Below are 18,187 nucleotides of genomic sequence, written 5' to 3'. Positions count from 1 at the left end.
CAGATGCATTCTGGGATAGGAGGGAAAAGAAACTCTCTGGGTTGTTTGCATTTCTTTCGACCAATCACAATCATCGTTGTGCGGCGCTAAGCTCCAGACGCAGCGACGGTGGCTCTGCTAAATAGTCTCAGGATGGCGTTGGGTCAGTGTGTGTTTGAGGAAGAGTCATCCATCCATCCATCGTGTGTTTAATGTTTCTTTCTGTATCTCTTCTGTAAAGTACAGTGAAGCTCTTAAGCTACAGTATTTAGAATTGTATCATATGAGGGCCTAAGACATTTGGATCATAATTAAAAATGAGCAGAAGGTAGGCTACATTTTCAGAAAGTGTCCCACTGCATATAATTAGCCTCATGTAAATCCATCCTAATATTGTGTTCAGAGAGAGAGAGAGAGAGAGAGAGAGAGAGAGAGAGAGAGAGAGAGAGGGCGGGCACGCACTGGATCAGCTCCATCCCACCTCGGAAATACCAACCAGGTGCTGCAGCTCGTTCCTGCCCGGAGCTCCAGCGGTCTCCCGCCGTGTTGTGCTGTGATGTGACGGGGGAGAAACCCGCAGTAAACACCAGCCAGTGAGTGAAACCCTCCCCCCCCCTTCAGCCTGTGTGTACCCGGGCTTGCATGGCTCTCGGTCGGCCCGGCCGGACAATAGACCGCTCTCCTGTCCGCTAGTAGCAGCAGCAACAGCAGCAGCTTCTCCCCGATCCCTGCAGCACTCTCCGCGGCTCCAGATGGCTGGACACGAGTGGGAAGACTGGTTCGAGCGGGAGGAATTTATCGGACAGATCAGCGACATCCGAGTGCAGAATCTGCAAGGTATGAGCATGCCGACGGGCTCTCACTGGGACATTACTGCGGTAACACACACACACACACACACAGTGAGCTGTGGGAGCGCGGACACGCATGCACAACCTCAGTGCAAAGTGTGTGTGTGTGTGTGTGTGTGTGTGTGTGTGTGTGTGTGTGTGTGTGTGTGTTTTCTTGCTGCGAGCGACTTTCAGGATCGCTTGCTTTCGGATTTGGGGAACTTCACATACTAGTGTTTCGGCTGCTTTTCAGCACGCGCCAGCAGTCCCAAACTTTCCATACGGAGCTGGTAAACAGGTCCGCATATAAGAACTGTGGCGATAGGCTACAATAAAGAGACTTGCTACACGCAATCAGTAGGCTACACAAAGTGCCCGCAGTGTTGTGTTTGTGTGTTCTTTGGAGGTATTTCATTCATAAAGTGGACATTGTGTGTAAAGAGCGAAGAATGTAAACAGTGTTTAATGGCCCTACTCTGTCCCAGTGCAGTCTGAAAATAGTACCTAGCTCAAAGTTCATTTGGAAGCATCATACGGGCTTACACACTTTGACTATGTAAAGGAGACATTAGTTTTAGGGCTGAACATGATTAGTGGTCTCATACATAGGCGGAGTTTGACATTCGAACCAGGGGGGGGCAAAAAATAACAAAAAAACTCATTGTAGCAACTGAGACCTGGGGAACACAGCACGATCACATATGGACAAAAAAAACCATGCTAAATAAACATATGTTTATTTTTTTAAGCGGATTTGAATTTACATTGTAACAATTTAAATGTATCCTGGCCATATCTTGAAATGAACACTTATGCCTGTCAAAAGAACTTGACAGGTTATGGCGAGGAAAAAGCTTGTACCTAAACAATGATTACCAAATTTATCTCATATTGCTCCTCATAACCACTGAAAACTGTCAAAAAAATCTAACCAGAAATGTGGTGATGATTGATCGTTGTTTAGGTATATTAAACCACATTAAGATTTTTAATGTTAGGACTTATAAAGCCCATGAGAACCGTTGGGAGTCAACCAACAGCTGCTCCGCTGCCCTGCTGAAAATGTGAAGCAGAACGCTAAATGTCAGATAACGTCCATAATAATTGGACTTTGGGTTCTATTTTTTGACAGTTTAACGTGGTTATGAGGAGAAATATTAGAGAGAAATTTGGTAATCATTGGTCTTTGTTTACGTACATTAAACCTGACCTGCGCGAAAGAGAAAAAAGCGTATGCGTCATTGTACCCAGCACTTCTGGAAATGTACCTCCGAATGCGTCTCTGTCCCCAGCACATTTCAAACTAAACTGACGCCCGTGGGCACGGCTGTGTTGGAGCACCATAGACAGACGGTGGCAGAATGCCCCGACACTTAAATTCAACTAACATGTAGGTTAACAGTGAACAATCAGTGTTGGACCTCCAGTCTGTTAAGATGCCTCTCCAAACGCAGAAACCAAGCGCAATCGCACCATAAAACGTTAAGACACGTTAAGAAAAAAGATCAGTATTTTGCCGTAATCCAATGACATGAAAAAAAGTAATCCACAGCGATCAGTAGATTCAAAAACAGAGTCACGGTGTATCCAGCAAGGCCTATACGCGCGTCACATTCACCAGTCAGCTCCAAACAGGTGAACGAGGTGAACTTCGCAGTTCAAACAAAGTGGAATAAAACGTATCAAAGTCCAAATCTACACAAAACGCGCATTCAATTAGTAAGCTGACAGCAAATGTATATACATGGCATTTAGGCAACCTTTATTGTAACGTTGGCATGGTAAGATGTCCCGACTAGTGCAACAAATTATTGTTTTTTGCGTCCTGCATATGCGTCGACAATGGTCTCAGGTGAGAGGCAGAGCCCTGAAAAAATACTAAAGCAGTACATCAAATCAGATGTATTACCTATCCCCATTTAGTTGTTTTGTGTTTTTAACAAAAACTTAAACTTACAAAAGACTTATTGGGACCTTGTCTTATTCACCGTATCCCCCAGAGTTAGATAAGTCCATACATACCCTTCTCATCTCTGTGCGTGTTGTAACGCTGTCTGACGCCCCCACCGCTAGCCTAGCTTAGCACAGATCCTGGAGGTAACTGGTTCCAACTAGCCTACTGCTCCCAATATGTGACAAAATAACGTCAACATGTTCCTATTTACATGTTGTGATTTGTATAGTCGTGTACAAATAACAAGGTCACATGAGACACAGGCATCTTCTAACTGTATACATACTGGGAACTATATTCTCAGAGGGTGAAGCACTGCTACTTCTGCTACTTGGGTGGAGTGATTTGCTAGCAGCACCTGAGAAGCCCCGTGGTGAGGAGCAGAGAGTTCGCTCAGAGTTGGAGTAATAGTCAACAATTACTAGATAGTAAAAGCATAGTGGCCTTGTTCAAATCACAAAATGTAAATAGGAACATGTTGGTGTTATTTTTGTCACTTATTGGGAGCAGTAGGCCAGATGGAGCCGGTTACCTCCAGGATCTGTGCTAAGCTAGGCTAGCGGTGGGGGCGTCAGACAGCGTTACAACACGCACAGAGATGAGAAGGGTATGTATGGACTTATCTAACTCTGGGGGATACGGTGAATAAGACAAGGTCCCAATAAGTCGGCGTGTTCCTCTAAAGAAGCATGAATCGCCTATTGTTTTTAGTCTTCATATTGGACAGATGATGGAATTGTTAACAATTAAAGATGGCTACACATTTTTTTCAAAGGGTGGTGTGAAAAAAAAATGTGACAAGATGTTTCACAAATTCTTCTGAGTTGTGCGGACTTTCTTTGAGCATTCCTGTTTTGTCCTGCACAAGCAACTACATGGTTGTTTACAACATTGTCTTTTCTTAAACTAGGTTATGGAATTGGCATTGTGTGTGTATGTTTTATGGGTAAATGTCTGTGAATACAACTGTCAAATCAGCAGCAGAGTGAAAGTTTCTTGGTCATTACATTACATTCATTTGGCAAACCATTTTGGTAAAAGCAACTTCAGGCGCCAGTGACTTAAGTAGGCTACTGGCGCCTTACTCACCTGTCTCGCTCTAGACGCCGCTGAGACGTCAAGACAGCTAATTCACCATAAACCTGGGTGTTTTATTGTGAAATTTTCTTTTATTTTGTAAAGTATCCTCCTGTGCAACAGCGAAAAGTATATATTTTTTAAAATTTGTAATGGTTTCTATCTTTGCATGAACTTGATGTTTTTTTTCCTAAATTTCCTATAGGAAAATTGGTCTTTTGGAAATTTTGAAAGATTAATAATACTTTTTTAAATTTTATTTAGAAATGCATTACTGCAAATGCACCATAGACAGACAAAGTCCAAGGACGGCAGTATGCTGTAGTTAAAAACCTTTTGGTACAAAAGTATTGTACACATTGCAGAGCACACTGGAACACAGGCCAGTGTTTAAATAATGAGCAACAAGTTTGAAATATGACTTGCCCTGCTGTTTGAACTGGAGTATACTGTAAGTGCTGCATGTTAGCCAAACAGGGCTTTGCAGAGATTAGAGGAGCAGACTAACAACAATTGCTCTTTAAAGTGGAAGTAATTGATTTAATGAGTGGGTTGAGAATGAAAGCTTTGTTCAGCTCTAACCCAGTTTATGCCAAAGCCTCTTAATAGGCAAGAACTAGAAATCTCCCAATACTAAAACCATCCCTTCTTACAGTATTATATGATGGCACAGACTACAAGTAAGAATAGTGTAACAGCATGCAGTGACGGAGTGTTAAAGTGCTCATATTATGCTTTTTGGCTTTTTTCCCTTTCCTTTATTGTGTTATATATCTTTTTTGTGCATGTTATAGGTTTACAAAGTGAAAAAGCCCAAAGTCCCCCCCCCAAAGGGACTTACCCTCTCCAACAGAAAACTCTGTTCACCAACTGCTCCAAACAGCTCTATTGTAGTCCAGCCTTTACTTCAGAGACCAACGTGGTCACTTTGTAACACACGTTATAATGCTCGCCTAGCTGCTAGCATGGCACTCCCTCATACTCTGCTTCTGACTGGCTAGTAGTCCTTACCTAGGTACTGTCAGGGCACGCCCTCATACTCTGCTTCTGACTGGCTATTAGTCCTTACCTAGGTACTGTCTGCAACTCCCAACAAAGATGGAACAGAAGTGAGATGCCTCACTCTGTAGCTAAAACAGAGAGCTCAACACACAGGGTGAAAAGAGGAGCTGCAGCAATGTGCAGTACAACAAAAATATGGTGTTTTTTGAAAATTAAACCATGTAAACCTATTCTGGTACAACCTCTAAATACAATTATGAACCTGATTAATATGAGCACTTTAAATACAAGGCCTGCAAGTCAGTGATCACGATAAGACTAGCATAGATAAGACATACTGTATGTATCAACCTTACAAAGTTGATATGGCTAACACAGTAGGAAACAGATGGTGATGGCGCAGTGGATATGGCACGTGCCTTTGGTGAGGGAGACCATATATCAACCAATGTGTCCCTGAGCAAATTGTAAGTCGCTTTGGATAAAAGTGTCTGCTAAAATGTAATGTAAACAGTTGCCATATTTCCACACCCAGCAGAAACAGAACAACATTATCATATGGAGTCATGTTAACTAGCGTAACGTGCAGCAATGACTGTGATGTCCGTTACGGAGCACCCGGCGGCAGCGCAGGCATTTAAGTGGCACCGAAATCTCCGTCGTCATTTGTTAGGTTGGCCATCGTTTGGATTTTAACAATTCTGATTCTGATTCTTCCTTTCCATTCTGGTTCTTATCGATTCCGATTCTTTGAGGGGTGGATTTGAAGTTTTACAGGAATTTTTCAACATAAAATAAAGCCACACTTTAGAGTGCCGCTTACTGTGCTCCGTGGCTGCAACGCAACAAGTGCCTGGAAATACCACGGCCGCTACTGAAACCAAACTCACCTGTGTTAAATTTGGAACCGATCGGATTTGAAATGATTCGAATAGAGAAACGATTACATTGGAATTGTAATTTTTTAAACAATTTTCAATTTCAATTTGGAACTGATTCTCAATGCCCAATCGTAGTCATTTGGTCCGGTTATATCGGAGGTTTAGGAACCAGTGCCATATTTATTTATAGATTTTACCACACTGACTGTGAATATTCACATATCTTATGAGCCTCAAATCTCAGTGTGAAAGTCTCAATTAACTCGCTGCGCAACAGCTTTTCAGCATTTTCCTGTTCCTCTCCTGATGTGTTGTGACAGGACGTTTCTTTCCCTCAAAACGGAGCCTCGGCGATGCCGGTCTGGTCTATAGCCTGGAGCCAAAGCCCATCGTGATCGTTTTTAAGACGTGGCAGGGGAACAAATCCGAGATCAGGGTTATTGGATGAAATGTTGGTGCAGCCAACTACACAGCAACCCTTCGCCGTAGCGTTTTTTTTTGTTGTGTGCTAACATTGCTAAGAGACATATTTACCATTTCGAAAATGAGTTATGTTAGACCGTTCGCGAGTAGTTTAGGTTAGCTTATCTGTGTTGCCAGATCTCGCGAGAGTTTTGTTCCTGAGACCCAAACAACGTACATTTTCTCATGATGTATCCGTCTGAAAAATGACATTTTAGTGTCAGAATGTTCTGGAGATATGTGGCTTGTGAAACATGTGTTCAATATTTACTTTGGTGACTACAGGGCGAAATAATCGTTCATAATCTGTGTTCACGTTCACTTCTCCAATCAATCATCAGTACACTGAAATTACTCTGAGCTGGGGCGTCTTGCTTCTAAAACGGCTCTAATGACGTGTTGCCAGTCTGATGAATTGCACCTGGTGAGCAACCGTTGCCCTGGAAACGCACAACTTTGCAACACAATCTTGGCTTAGAAGTCAGGGACAACACAAAAGAACATCAAAATGTCTTGGAATGTGTACAGACAACAAATAATATTAGTTATATTTCTTGTCATATATCTGTGTAACAGTTAAGGAAAAATGTCAGGTTTGTTTATTTCTGTTCGAGTCCAGTGTTTGATTAGGTAGGATTGATTGGTTTTGAAGTCAGTATCCATCCAAAAGAAGGGATAATTCTGGTTTATTACCACTTATTACAACTAGTTTTTCCATTATTCCGAGTAGTGCTTGGATTGGACAGAGGCAGTATGAGCCTATAAGGATGTGATACACTTACTACTGCAGCTCCACAACATAGGGTCTCTCTGCTGGAAGAGGTTTTAGTTAAGTTTAGTGCGTTTGTGTCCATAATGTCTGCAACACTGACGGATGAGCCTGAGCCATCTGATGATGAGTGGCTGCGATTTTCTGCATGAAAGCTGGAAGAGCAGCCAGTGCTTTAAAACAATGGCCTGGAGGCTGTTACATAACGCTTGATGAGACGAGGAGAGAGGGAGAGCAGTTCCCTTTCAGCATTACAGTGGCTGGTCCCTGAGCTTAAACATTCACACACACACACACACACACACACACACACACACACACACACACACACACACACACACACACTGCCTCCCACCTCATTGGGATCCAGGTTTCTCTCTCGGAGAACAGTAACCGTACTGTGGAGAGCTCAAGCGCTTGGCTGCCAATTCATACAGGCCTAGTGGTTATATCATAGTATAAAACTGGTACTGGAGACTGTGCATTATTTTTAGATGACCGTATGACTCCGATGATGTCATCAGGGTTCTCTTGGCCGGGGCTTCGACACTTAACAAATTTAACAGACCAAATGCTGGGTGTGGCGTATGAAAGACGTAGGCAAACGTCTCATGTGAGTCCAACAACTGTATGACAGCGCAATACCAACTTGCTCATTTGCCACTTTAAAGGTATCGCGCGCGATCATTTTATATTAATGAACGTCCGTTACATTCACGCCATTGCCAAAAGAGTTGCTACAAAGCAAAATTAAGCCTGTGAGCCACAACAACACTCTTGCTGTATTTCTCAGGACAGGACGGCTACGTTTCCAAAATGGTGTAGTCGGGCGACATTCGCGCAACAGCCTCGAGTGATGCGTTTTACGTCACCGCTGAGAAAGGACAACAGCGGCATTCAGCTTTGGAGACGACGAGGACTGCTGCAACAGGTGGATGCGTGGCTGAAAACCCGAAGAAGCTCCCACGAAATGTTTCAGTCAGTGATTGTGCTGTGAAGAAAACCCCTACACATTCAGCAGAAAGACTAAAATCCCCCCCCAAAAAAAGTGACAGACGGGCCGACCGGCATTTCTGTTGCATAACAATCTCAAGATAATGACTTCTTCTTCTGAAGAGTCCATCATGTTCTTTTCATCCTCCGTGTCCTCCTTGGCTACTAGCAACTGCGCGATCACCAAAAGCTTGCGTCAAGTGGATGCGCCGACAGAAACCGAATTAAGAATTCTCTTGAAAGTGCATTTGATAGAAGAGGAACTGACCCAAGTTCTTTTGGGGAACGGGTGAGAAAGACGGCACCAGTTAAAGGACACTGTTTGTTTTTGATAACAGCGTGGCTCGTGGTGTTCTGTCCTGTACTTGACCCTTTGCTTCAAATGCCTCCAGTGAACACGGTGTACACATCATCGATAGTGCACATTCAGGGGTTTTTCCTGCTCGCCATCTCTGCCCTCTGTCTCCCTCTGATCTATCTATCTTGTTTTCAGCCATTGTAAAATTGTAAAATAACCACTAGGCAGAGGCATTATTTTTTTTTTTTGTTAACCATATGTAGTTAACCTGGTTACACAATGACCACTTGCTATCAATCATTGTAAAGTATTGCTTTTTGTATTTTGGGGCAGTGAGCTTTCTAAATGTAAACTCTCTTGGCACTATTTTTGTCAACCTTGGAATTTAAGTGTTTAAGTGTCATTTTTTATCACAAATAGGGTTGGGCATCGTTTGGATTTTAACAATTCTGATTCCAATTGCGATTCTTCCTTTCGATTCCGATTCTTTGAGGGGTGGAATTGAAACGGCTCACATGCTTATTTCACAAATAAAAGGAACGTTTTATTTTGATTCAATGGTGGGTTGCAGTTTCACCGGGCTTTTTCTACGTAAAATAAAGCCACGCCAGAGCGCCGCTTACTGCGCTCCAGAGCTGCAACAAAACAAGCGCCTGGCCGCTACGGAAACCAAAACTTGCGCATGTTAAATGTGGAATCCATGATCAGATTTGAAACCAAATCCGCCAAACGATTCCAATAAAGAAACGATTCCACTGGAATCGTAATTTTTGAACCGATTCCAAGTAGGAATCGGTTCTCGATGACCAACCCTAATCACAAAGAAATTATTGTATTAAGCAAGCAAAAATCAGTCCTGTGCTCAATAAATACATTTTTGTGTTTGCTATTTGTAGAATAAGTGCTTGCGAAGCTTGAGACACTTGCTAAATTGGGGGGGTTTTGTGCGGATGCTCTTCAAAGCTGTGTGAAGGTGTGTTAAGCCATCTGCCGGTGTGTATGTACAACACATGTAAAAGGATTCCCCATAAACCAGCATGCTGAACAGCAAACTGCTGCGTGCGAGTCCAGACAAGCCAAACACCGAGGCTTCTCCCACTGTTCTCTGTTGACTCTCCGCTGTCCGAGTCAGACTGTCTGCAGACAGCGGTGACGGCCCAGCCTCTGCTGCTGCTGCAGAATGTGGCGTTCCTGAACTTGTGCCCAGTCCCCCTACACCTAGAACTGGGTGTATGGCAAAGAGCCTCAGCCTTCACAAAGTCTTCTGCTATGACTTTCCTGGAGGTTAGAGGGGGGAGGTGACAACAAAGATCCCTTCTCTTCAGTTCATCCCCCTTCATTCTTTTTGATTTTCCTCTTCCAGTCGTTCCCGCGGCAAAGCTTTTGTAAACTGTTTCAGGTGTCCACTTGATTCACAGCAAATGAGCGTTCTCTGCATAAACCCTCAGGCTAATATTTACTGAGTAACTGCAGAATTTGTGATGAGGCAGCACATGTTACACACACACACACACACACACACACACACACACTGCACTCTAAAAGACTGCAGTGTGCTACAAATGAAATAGCATTGTGCATGCTCCCAGATGGCTTTCAAATACAGCAACTCTAGTCCAGGGCTATATTCACAAAACAAGCTCCTAATTGGCCCAGTAAGGGGTGTGTCAGTCCCAGCTTGTGCTGGTCTTAACTTAGTCCTCCTCTACAACGCTGCGGAGGAGGGTCTGGCTAGTCCACACAGCATTCCAGGATGGGAGAGAAACATGCTCTGGTTTATTGGCATTTCTTTAAACCAATCACAATCGTGAAAAGCGCCGGACGGAGCAACGGTGCTGCAAAATAGCCTCGGGAAGGAACTTGTTTTGGTTTCAGCTAATGTGTATTGTGGTGAACGTGTACGTTCAAAAGTAGTTTTAGTCGTGCAACAGAAAACATTCCGATTGGACAGATAGTCTAGCTAGCTGTCTGGATTTACCCTGCAGAGATCTGAGGAGCAGTTAACCATAGTCCTCAGAAATCCACCAGAGTTTAAAATGGCAACACAAAGAAAGAGGAAGGTGACGGACATCCGGCGGAACAATCCCGTCAATGAAACGTCGTCGATATAGAATAAACAGTCCTAGCTCCTTAGTTTTCCTCCAAGAAAAAAGTATTAAAAAGTATTTTAGTGCTCAAACTAGCTTAAAAGTTAGCCTAAATTCCACCAGGAGCATCTGTGCTCCGTTCCGGCGACACCGCGGCCAGTCAAGACAGTGCTTGTGATTCCATTGATCGCGATTCAGCGTATCCCATAAGCCACAGGCGGGGCAGTAGGTGGAACGGCTAGAGCATCCAGTCGATAAACTACAAACTACAAACTAAAACACAGCAACAAATCTTTCATCCGTGTCGTTTATATTTGAACTGAACAGCAGAAAGCATTTAACTATGTAGACTACCTGTTTTATGGTAGAAGCACCTCCAAATGTGGTCTGAGTGGACCTCAATGTGTCCTTGATGCATCTTTGGTGCATTCACGCCCAAGACACATGTTAATGCCAGGTCTGAAAAGGGCCTCTGCTCCTCCTCCCTTTCAGGCTAATTAGTGAGGATTACCTCCAGAGAGCTCCATCGTCTAATTTCATAACAGGGTATCATTAGGAAACTCTTAGTAACAGGTAAATGACAGTTTTTGATTCGTTAGGCTTCTATGATTACAATTATCCCTCTTTGTGTTTCTTGTAATGCCTGAAAGCTTCAGTACAATCCTGTGTAGTTGTTTTTGAAATGTATATTTTTATTTCTTTTGACAATGAGGCAGATCTATCGGATTCAGTAAAAAATAGATAACAATTCAGTAAATTTAAATATGTGTATTTATTTGTTCCATTTTGTTTTAAAATGTTAGGAAAGCAATGTTTAAGTCAAGCAAGTTGTGTCCTTTAATACATGAAATAATAACCCTAGTCTCTTCCACACAGTGAGGCATTCATCTTATTAATTAAACACTGGTATCAGATCGGTATGGTCAGTATGAGCCAATACCCAAAACCAGTATCGGCATCGGGTCTGAATGTGCTGGATTAATGGGGGCACAATGAATGGAAACCAATAGCAGCAAAACACAACGCATTAGACAATCTGCAATTTTATGTTTTGGGAAACATTATAGACCCTATATTCAGATTGTATAACATCCCTTTCTCTTACTGCAAGTGATGAACTGAAACTGAAGATAGAAGCTCTGTGTGGGTGTGTTGAAGTGTGGGCTGACAGGCCACATGATGAACAAGCAGATGATGACTAAACACCTGGTTTCTGCGGAGGAGGTGATGAAAGCACTGGAGGAGGTATGCTCCAGAAATTTTGTTGAAGGTATCCTTATAAAGCAGTTTCTTCACTTCCATTTCTTCACAAAATGTAGAAAAGGGAGCCAGAGGCCAATTCAGTATTCTACAGGTATACTGGCTCTAAAATATTGCTAAGATAGGAGCAGATCTGGCTCAAGCCTCCCTAAATTTCATCTCAGCCCCCCTAAAAATTAATAAAAACTATTTTTGTGTGTCTATTAGTGACAGAGGATAACCAATTACAGGTTCAAAGGGCTTGAAACAGGTTAACTATCCTGTGTGTCTGTCTCCGATGCTATGAACCTGTAATCCAGTCGAGGAAAGGGTTATCAGAAACGTAGTGTTGGCCAATCAGAAGATGTTGTGCCAGACTCGCGCCACTAAAAATGCTGAATGTTGGAACGCTGTGTCAAATTGGTCGTTATTCCTGTGACTTATAAAGTGTCATGTTTAGTTCCATCGTAGTGTCAAAAAACGTTAGCTGACGTTGTTGTTCAGTAGCTCAGAGATTATCGGATAATGAAATTACTGATTTAGCATGGCACTGTATCCGCAAGGCACTGTATCCGTGTCACATTCTCATTAGGGGCTGAGCCCACCTAAAGGTCTGATCCTAGAATCGCCCCTGAACTCGCTCCCCCCATATTTGTCTGATCTCCTCCAGCGTCCCACTTCCTCAGATCCTCTTCCTCCATACACCTGTCGGTCCCCTCCGCCCGTCTCACCACCATGAGGAGCAGAGCAGTCAGCCGCTCTGCTCCCCGTCTCTGGTATTCATTACCACCCCAACTCAGAAACATCGATTCATTCCCCCCATTTCAAATTGCAACTCAAAACTCTGTTTAAAACGGCCTATTCCACTTGATGTCAATTGCTCTGCCTCTTTCTGTTGTTGTTATTGTTGTTGTATTCTTTATTTTTTGCTGTTTTTAAATGTCTTATGTATGACTGTACGGTGGCCTTGGGTACCAAAAAAAGACTCCTTTAAATAAAATGTATTATTATCTTTATTTGAGCTGATTCCAATTTGATTTTGTCCACAGTAATCCCACCAATCGTCCCAGTTAGAGAGGAAATGCCCTAAACATATTCTTTGTAAATCTTTACAATTATTCCCCCGAAAGGACCAAGCAGGCCTGTCTTGTTGCACGATCCAAAATGTCTTTTAAAAGGTGACATTTTCAGCATGTAGCTCGCTAGCTTTCCCAAAGCGGACTGAGTTTGAGAACGGCGACACACAGAGAACCAACAGCGGAGAGCCATGTCAGGCAGTTATCCTGGAAATGTACTTCCGTTGATCCAGACTATGATGTCACCGACTGATCTTTTGATTGCCTGGTGATATAGACAAATGCAAGGCACTCTGAAGGTACAGTACGTGGGAGAACACCATGTTTGGGTCTTCTCTCCATAGAGAGATTTGATCTATCACAGCATCAACTCCAGAGTTGTAATATTTTGGAAGAATTTCTACATTTTTAACCATTTAACCATAATTTGGTTAAGTCATTTGAATAGAATGTTTTTTTTTCCTGTTGTTGCCCAACTGTTTAAGTGCATTCTGACATCAGTTCCTCTTGCCTAAAGCAGCTTTAACTCACTCCCACTGTCTTTACTGTTCCGTAGCAAGTGCTCAGAAACGAGCCTGAAAAGTGCTCCTTTTTTTAAAAAGCCGTGCATTTCCCCCACCTTCTAAAAATACCTTGCCTCTTTTGAAAAAGGTCAGTGGTTATATTGTGAGATAAACCTCCACCGCTTGGTGATGTAAGATCACTCTTTGTCTCCGGTCTATGATTGGTCTGGAAGGCTGGTTTTTATGAGATGCAGGTGGTTCCACTGCCGGGGCCCCGGAGAAATGGCACAGCACGCTACACTTAGAGCACAGTCTGCCTTCAAAGGGTTAACCGCAGAGCCGTGTGCCTCACCACGCAGCGTTTCCAAGAGACAAAGCTCTTGGGTTGACCTGCGGCCACCGGGGGTGTTCACTGAGGTATAAGCACTACACAAAAATACCCACCCACCAGGGATTGCTTTACATTTTTCACCCTGATTCCACCTGAGCTGCTGTTGCTCTTTCTCCTGATGTTTCAACTTTGTTTTACCCTCGCAGTCCGAAAAAAGCTTTCATGCCATCGTTGCTCTTGTTTTCCTGTTATTGAAAGGAAAAAGGAGCAGTTTAAAAGTGCACAGGTAATGCCCAGTTTGCCTTCAAGCTCCTGGTAAAAACTGTATTTGTTTTCCCTTATTCCTTATCCTCAGGTGCTTATCAGTTCAACCGTACCCACGAAAACATTTAGGAGCTGCTGGTTTGTGTAATCTGCTGGAATGTGGATAATATTAGATGCAGGATGACATCAGCTAATGTGTATTGTGTCGAGCTCTCGGTTCAGTCAGTTAAACAAATTCAGACAGGAGCTTTCTCAAAGGCGAAATCTCGCTGATGTGATCTGAGGGATCAAAGCCTCCCATGATCACTTTGTGTTGTCTGTTAAGTATGCCGTGACTGCAGGCAAGAAGAAGAAGAAGAAGGAGCTCAGGAGGTCTTTTGTATTCTCCCCTCACTTTGAACACACTCCGTCATCCTTCTGAGAATACAATCACTCTTAGTTTAATTTCTTTGCCCCGAATCATAGGCTGTAGAAAAACATGCATGTAGAGTCGATGACATCAACCACGGGTACGATAAATCCATATTTTGGTAGGGAGGGGTGGGCCTGGGTGCAGCTGAGGAGAGACAAACAAGATACCTTAACCTGAACTGACTGTTGGCTGACTGCTGGCAAACAACAACATTATTCCTTCATCAGACTGACTCTGAGAGGTCATTTTGATGTAACAAAAGCTTTTACCTAATGTTGAACCCTTTGCTTATTAGTGCAAACCTCATTCATTATATAGTCTTCTTGTTTCTGTGGATCTTCTATACAGCAGAGTGGTAATGTTTCTGTGTGTATTTATCGTCCTGCTCAAGGACTGTTGAAACAGGGTTCATAGTGCTGCTGTCAGTAGACCCTCATCCATTTAAATCTATTTGAAATGTTGATTTCAGAAAACAAGGCACATTCAGTTTGAGTGGCTAACAGTGTGTGGTTCAGGGGCAATGACACCAGGACAAGTACTTTCCTCTGGCTATTGACTTGTGGTTATACAAACATGCTGACTAGATTATAAGGAAGTGCCATGTTTCTGTTGTGCAACTACTGTATAAAGAGATGATTCAGAAGAAATATGATGATGATAACTCTGTATGTACAGCTGTGTTTTATCTTTTTAGTAGAACAATGCTTTAACTTCTTGTCAAGCTTCCAGATAGTTCTTTCAGGACACTTACCGGGCGTTCCGACTAAATACAGCCCTGAATTAAAGAAACCCAAGGGGCCGCGTTGATGTTGGCGTGTTGTTTTAGGTTCTGTACCAGGAGATGATGAAATGAGATCCGTGAGTTTGAAGGTTTATCAGACACCAAAACACTGCAGAGTGGTGTTATGCGAAGAGACAGGATTTTACAGGTAACCATAGAAATACAGTGTTCACATTGCAACGTCATCTACCATGAATATGAGCTTGTATGTATTTAATTTGCAGCTCCCAAGCGTTGCTGAATTACATTGCTTTGCGTTACACTGCTTTGCGTTACACTGCTTTGCGTTAGGCTGCTTTGCGTTAGGCTGCTTTGCGTTAGGCTGCTTTGCGTTAGGCTGCTTTTTCGTTACTCTGCTTTGCGTTAGGCTGCTTTGCGTTACTCTGCTCTGCGTTAGGCTGCTTTGCGTTACTCTGCTCTGCGTTAGGCTGCTCTGCGTTACTCTGCTCTGCGTTAGGCTGCTCTGCGTTAGGCTGCTTTGCGTTACTCTGCTCTGCGTTAGGCTGCTCTGCGTTACTCTGCTCTGCGTTAGGCTGCTTTGCGTTAGGCTGCTTTGCGTTACTCTGCTCTGCGTTAGGCTGCTTTGCGTTACTCTGCTCTGCGTTAGGCTGCTTTGCGTTAGGCTGCTTTGCGTTACTCTGCTCTGCGTTAGGCTGCTTTGCGTTACTCTGCTTTGCATTAAGCTGCTTTGCGTTAGTCTGCTTTGCGTTAGGCTGCTTTGCGTTACTCTGCTCTAAGTTAGGCTGCTTTGCGTTAGGCAGCTTTACTCTGCTTTGCATTTCTGTGCTTTGCATCACATTACTTTGCGTCACGTTACTTTGCGTCACGTTACTTTGCGTCACGTTACTTTGCGTCACGTTACTTTGCGTTTCCTTGCCTTGTCCGATGGGGTGAGAAACGTGAGCAGCCTGACAATCAGACAGGAAACGCATCAACAGTTTTGGTTTGGATGATTTAACAACAATGCAAATTTTGGTCAGAATTTGTGTAGCGAGCACACACCATCACAGGGACAGTTTGGAAGATATATCTGCTCATTATCCAAGAACATTTAAAGCTGGTACTTGAAATTTCTAAAACCTCATTCTGTGTTTAGCCTTTTGTTTAGTTTTCTCCTCTCATCTCATGACTTATTAACCCTTTCCAACAGATAAGCTTGATGAGTAACCTCAGCTGCACAGATGGTGATTGGCCATCCTCTCTATCTTTCAGTTTTCATTCCATCCATTCAGTTGTAGACATTAAACACTAAAATGGTTTCTTTATAGCTTTATAGACATCTTTTAACAGGTGAACTTGATGTTAGTCATGTGTCAACATCATTGACCACACACAAGAAATTACCCAAGGTGAACTATTTCTTTGTCTGAAGTCGAGGTTATTTAAAGACAACAGTCAAGTTTAAGTTTAACATTATAGTTATCCGTAGTAAAACACAATGTTCAATGGAGTTTAATATGTTATATGATGGCAGGTTTAGTTAAAATCAAACATCTTATTTCAACATTAAGATAATAGGTTGATAATGGTAACTGCAAACATTCATTTGCATTTCCTTACATCCGTACACAGATCTGAAATAGTGATAAACTGGTAAGATGATGAGTTAGCCCAAAAGGCAAGAGGAGAAAGAGCCTTTCTGTGATCTTTGCTGTTATGTAATACCTCTGGCTGATGCAGCACTGCAGTCTGAAGGGAATATATCAATAAAAGAGCTCTCCTCTATTTTTCGTATTCTGTTACCTTGGGCTACATTCAGGCAAATTTCAATGTCATATTCCCAGTCTGATTATGATGCGCAGTGGCAGTGGCACAAAGGTCTAGTCAATCAGAGAGCATCTATCACTTGGTGTCTGTTCATCTCCTGAGTCTGTGTTCAAAGTGAGCTTGGGATTTGCGTGGGTGGTTCCAGAATATCTGCGGGCGTTCCTTTTTACTGTTTTATCAGAGCGAAAGAAGTCGTCCCGGTTAGACAGAACCCAAAGCTAGGTTACTTTCAGATTAACACAACAGAAAGACTGTCCTCTTCTTCCTATGTAATTTCATTCAGACACGATTAAAGTAAAGAATCCAACTGTCATCATGGATTTCAGGCTGACAGACATATGACACCCACACACACATACTACAAAAATACAAAGGAAGATATCAATAGTGTGCCCTTACAGTAAAGTTTGGTTGTACCATGTTTAAAGGAGCGGTGTGGAAGAAAATGCAGAAAGGTGCAATGGTATCATAGTGCTAGATAGTGTCAGTGCAAATTCTATATCTATTCAAGTACAACAGGCAATACAATATATCAAATATAGAATAATCATTACTTAACTATACATAGACACTAATAAAGACTTGAAGAAAAGTTAAAGTTGAAAACTGTCCATACAGACAAAAAGACAGCGTGGTGTATTGACCAAACAGGCAACCTAGCAAAATGGGCAGATGGCTAATATAGCCAGTAAGGGAGTCAAACAGTGCCAATCAGTCCAGTCCAGGGTAGTTTACGTGTATGTATAAAGGCACCCAGATGAAGGCATGGTACAAAGGGCAGTGTCTAGATGACCGTTGAAACAGTCGACTCACTCAGTAAGTACACTCTGGGTGAATTATTATATTAGGGAATTGGTAAGGATTTGGATTAGAGTAGTAAATAGATTTTATAGATTTTATACTAGATTAGAATGGTATCCAACCCGTCAACACACTTCATACAGCTTCACACAAGGAAGTGCTTGCAAAAGTTAACTATAAGTTTTGATCCATTCTTGCTTCCAAACCGAAACTCCTTATCAGTGTCAACTTGTTGGCTTTTAGAACTCTGAGTGTACTGTAGACTAAAATGTCTCTCACAAAAACTCTTTATTAAAATCCCTGTCTGTTAGTTTCCAGTAGCACCGGAATGGCTACTATAAATAGCTGCGGTGGTGAAAATGGGATCCTGTGCCAAAAAAGGTTGGGCACCTCTAGTCTTAAAGTCTGGCACAGTGGCTGGTAACTCTGGCAGACAGCTGTTGTAGTTTTTATTTGGTGTGGAGTGGTTACCATAGTTGCCGTTGTGTTTGCCATGCATTTGTCTGGCTTTGCTTCACTCTGAATGTTTCTGATCCTGCTTCTTTATCAGGTGGAGAGGTGGCTCCTTTACCTGCTCGTTATCTGACCGCAGATTTATAAGTCTAGACCTGCAGTCTTTAGGTCTAGATGATGTTGCAATCAATTAGTTTCATGCCTGTCTAACATGGAGAGCTCAGACTA

General features: G+C 42.7%; 1 protein-coding gene across 1 annotated transcript in view; it reads left to right on the top strand.

The window, feature by feature from the left end:
• Positions 1-476: 476 nt before the first annotated feature.
• Positions 477-18,187, top strand: part of clmna (calmin a) — a 43,595-nt gene continuing 25,884 nt past the window's right edge. Inside the window, exon 1 of the mRNA XM_028566040.1 lies at positions 477-816. Coding sequence (XP_028421841.1) covers positions 732-816 — 85 coding nt within the window. The 5' untranslated portion in view covers positions 477-731. The remainder of the gene's footprint in view (positions 817-18,187) is intronic.

Source organism: Perca flavescens, chromosome 20, assembly GCF_004354835.1.
Source record: "Perca flavescens isolate YP-PL-M2 chromosome 20, PFLA_1.0, whole genome shotgun sequence".
NCBI classification, from domain to species: Eukaryota; Metazoa; Chordata; class Actinopteri; order Perciformes; family Percidae; genus Perca; species Perca flavescens.
Note: the sequence above shows the minus strand (reverse complement) of the source record. Positions and strands in the feature narration are given on the sequence as shown.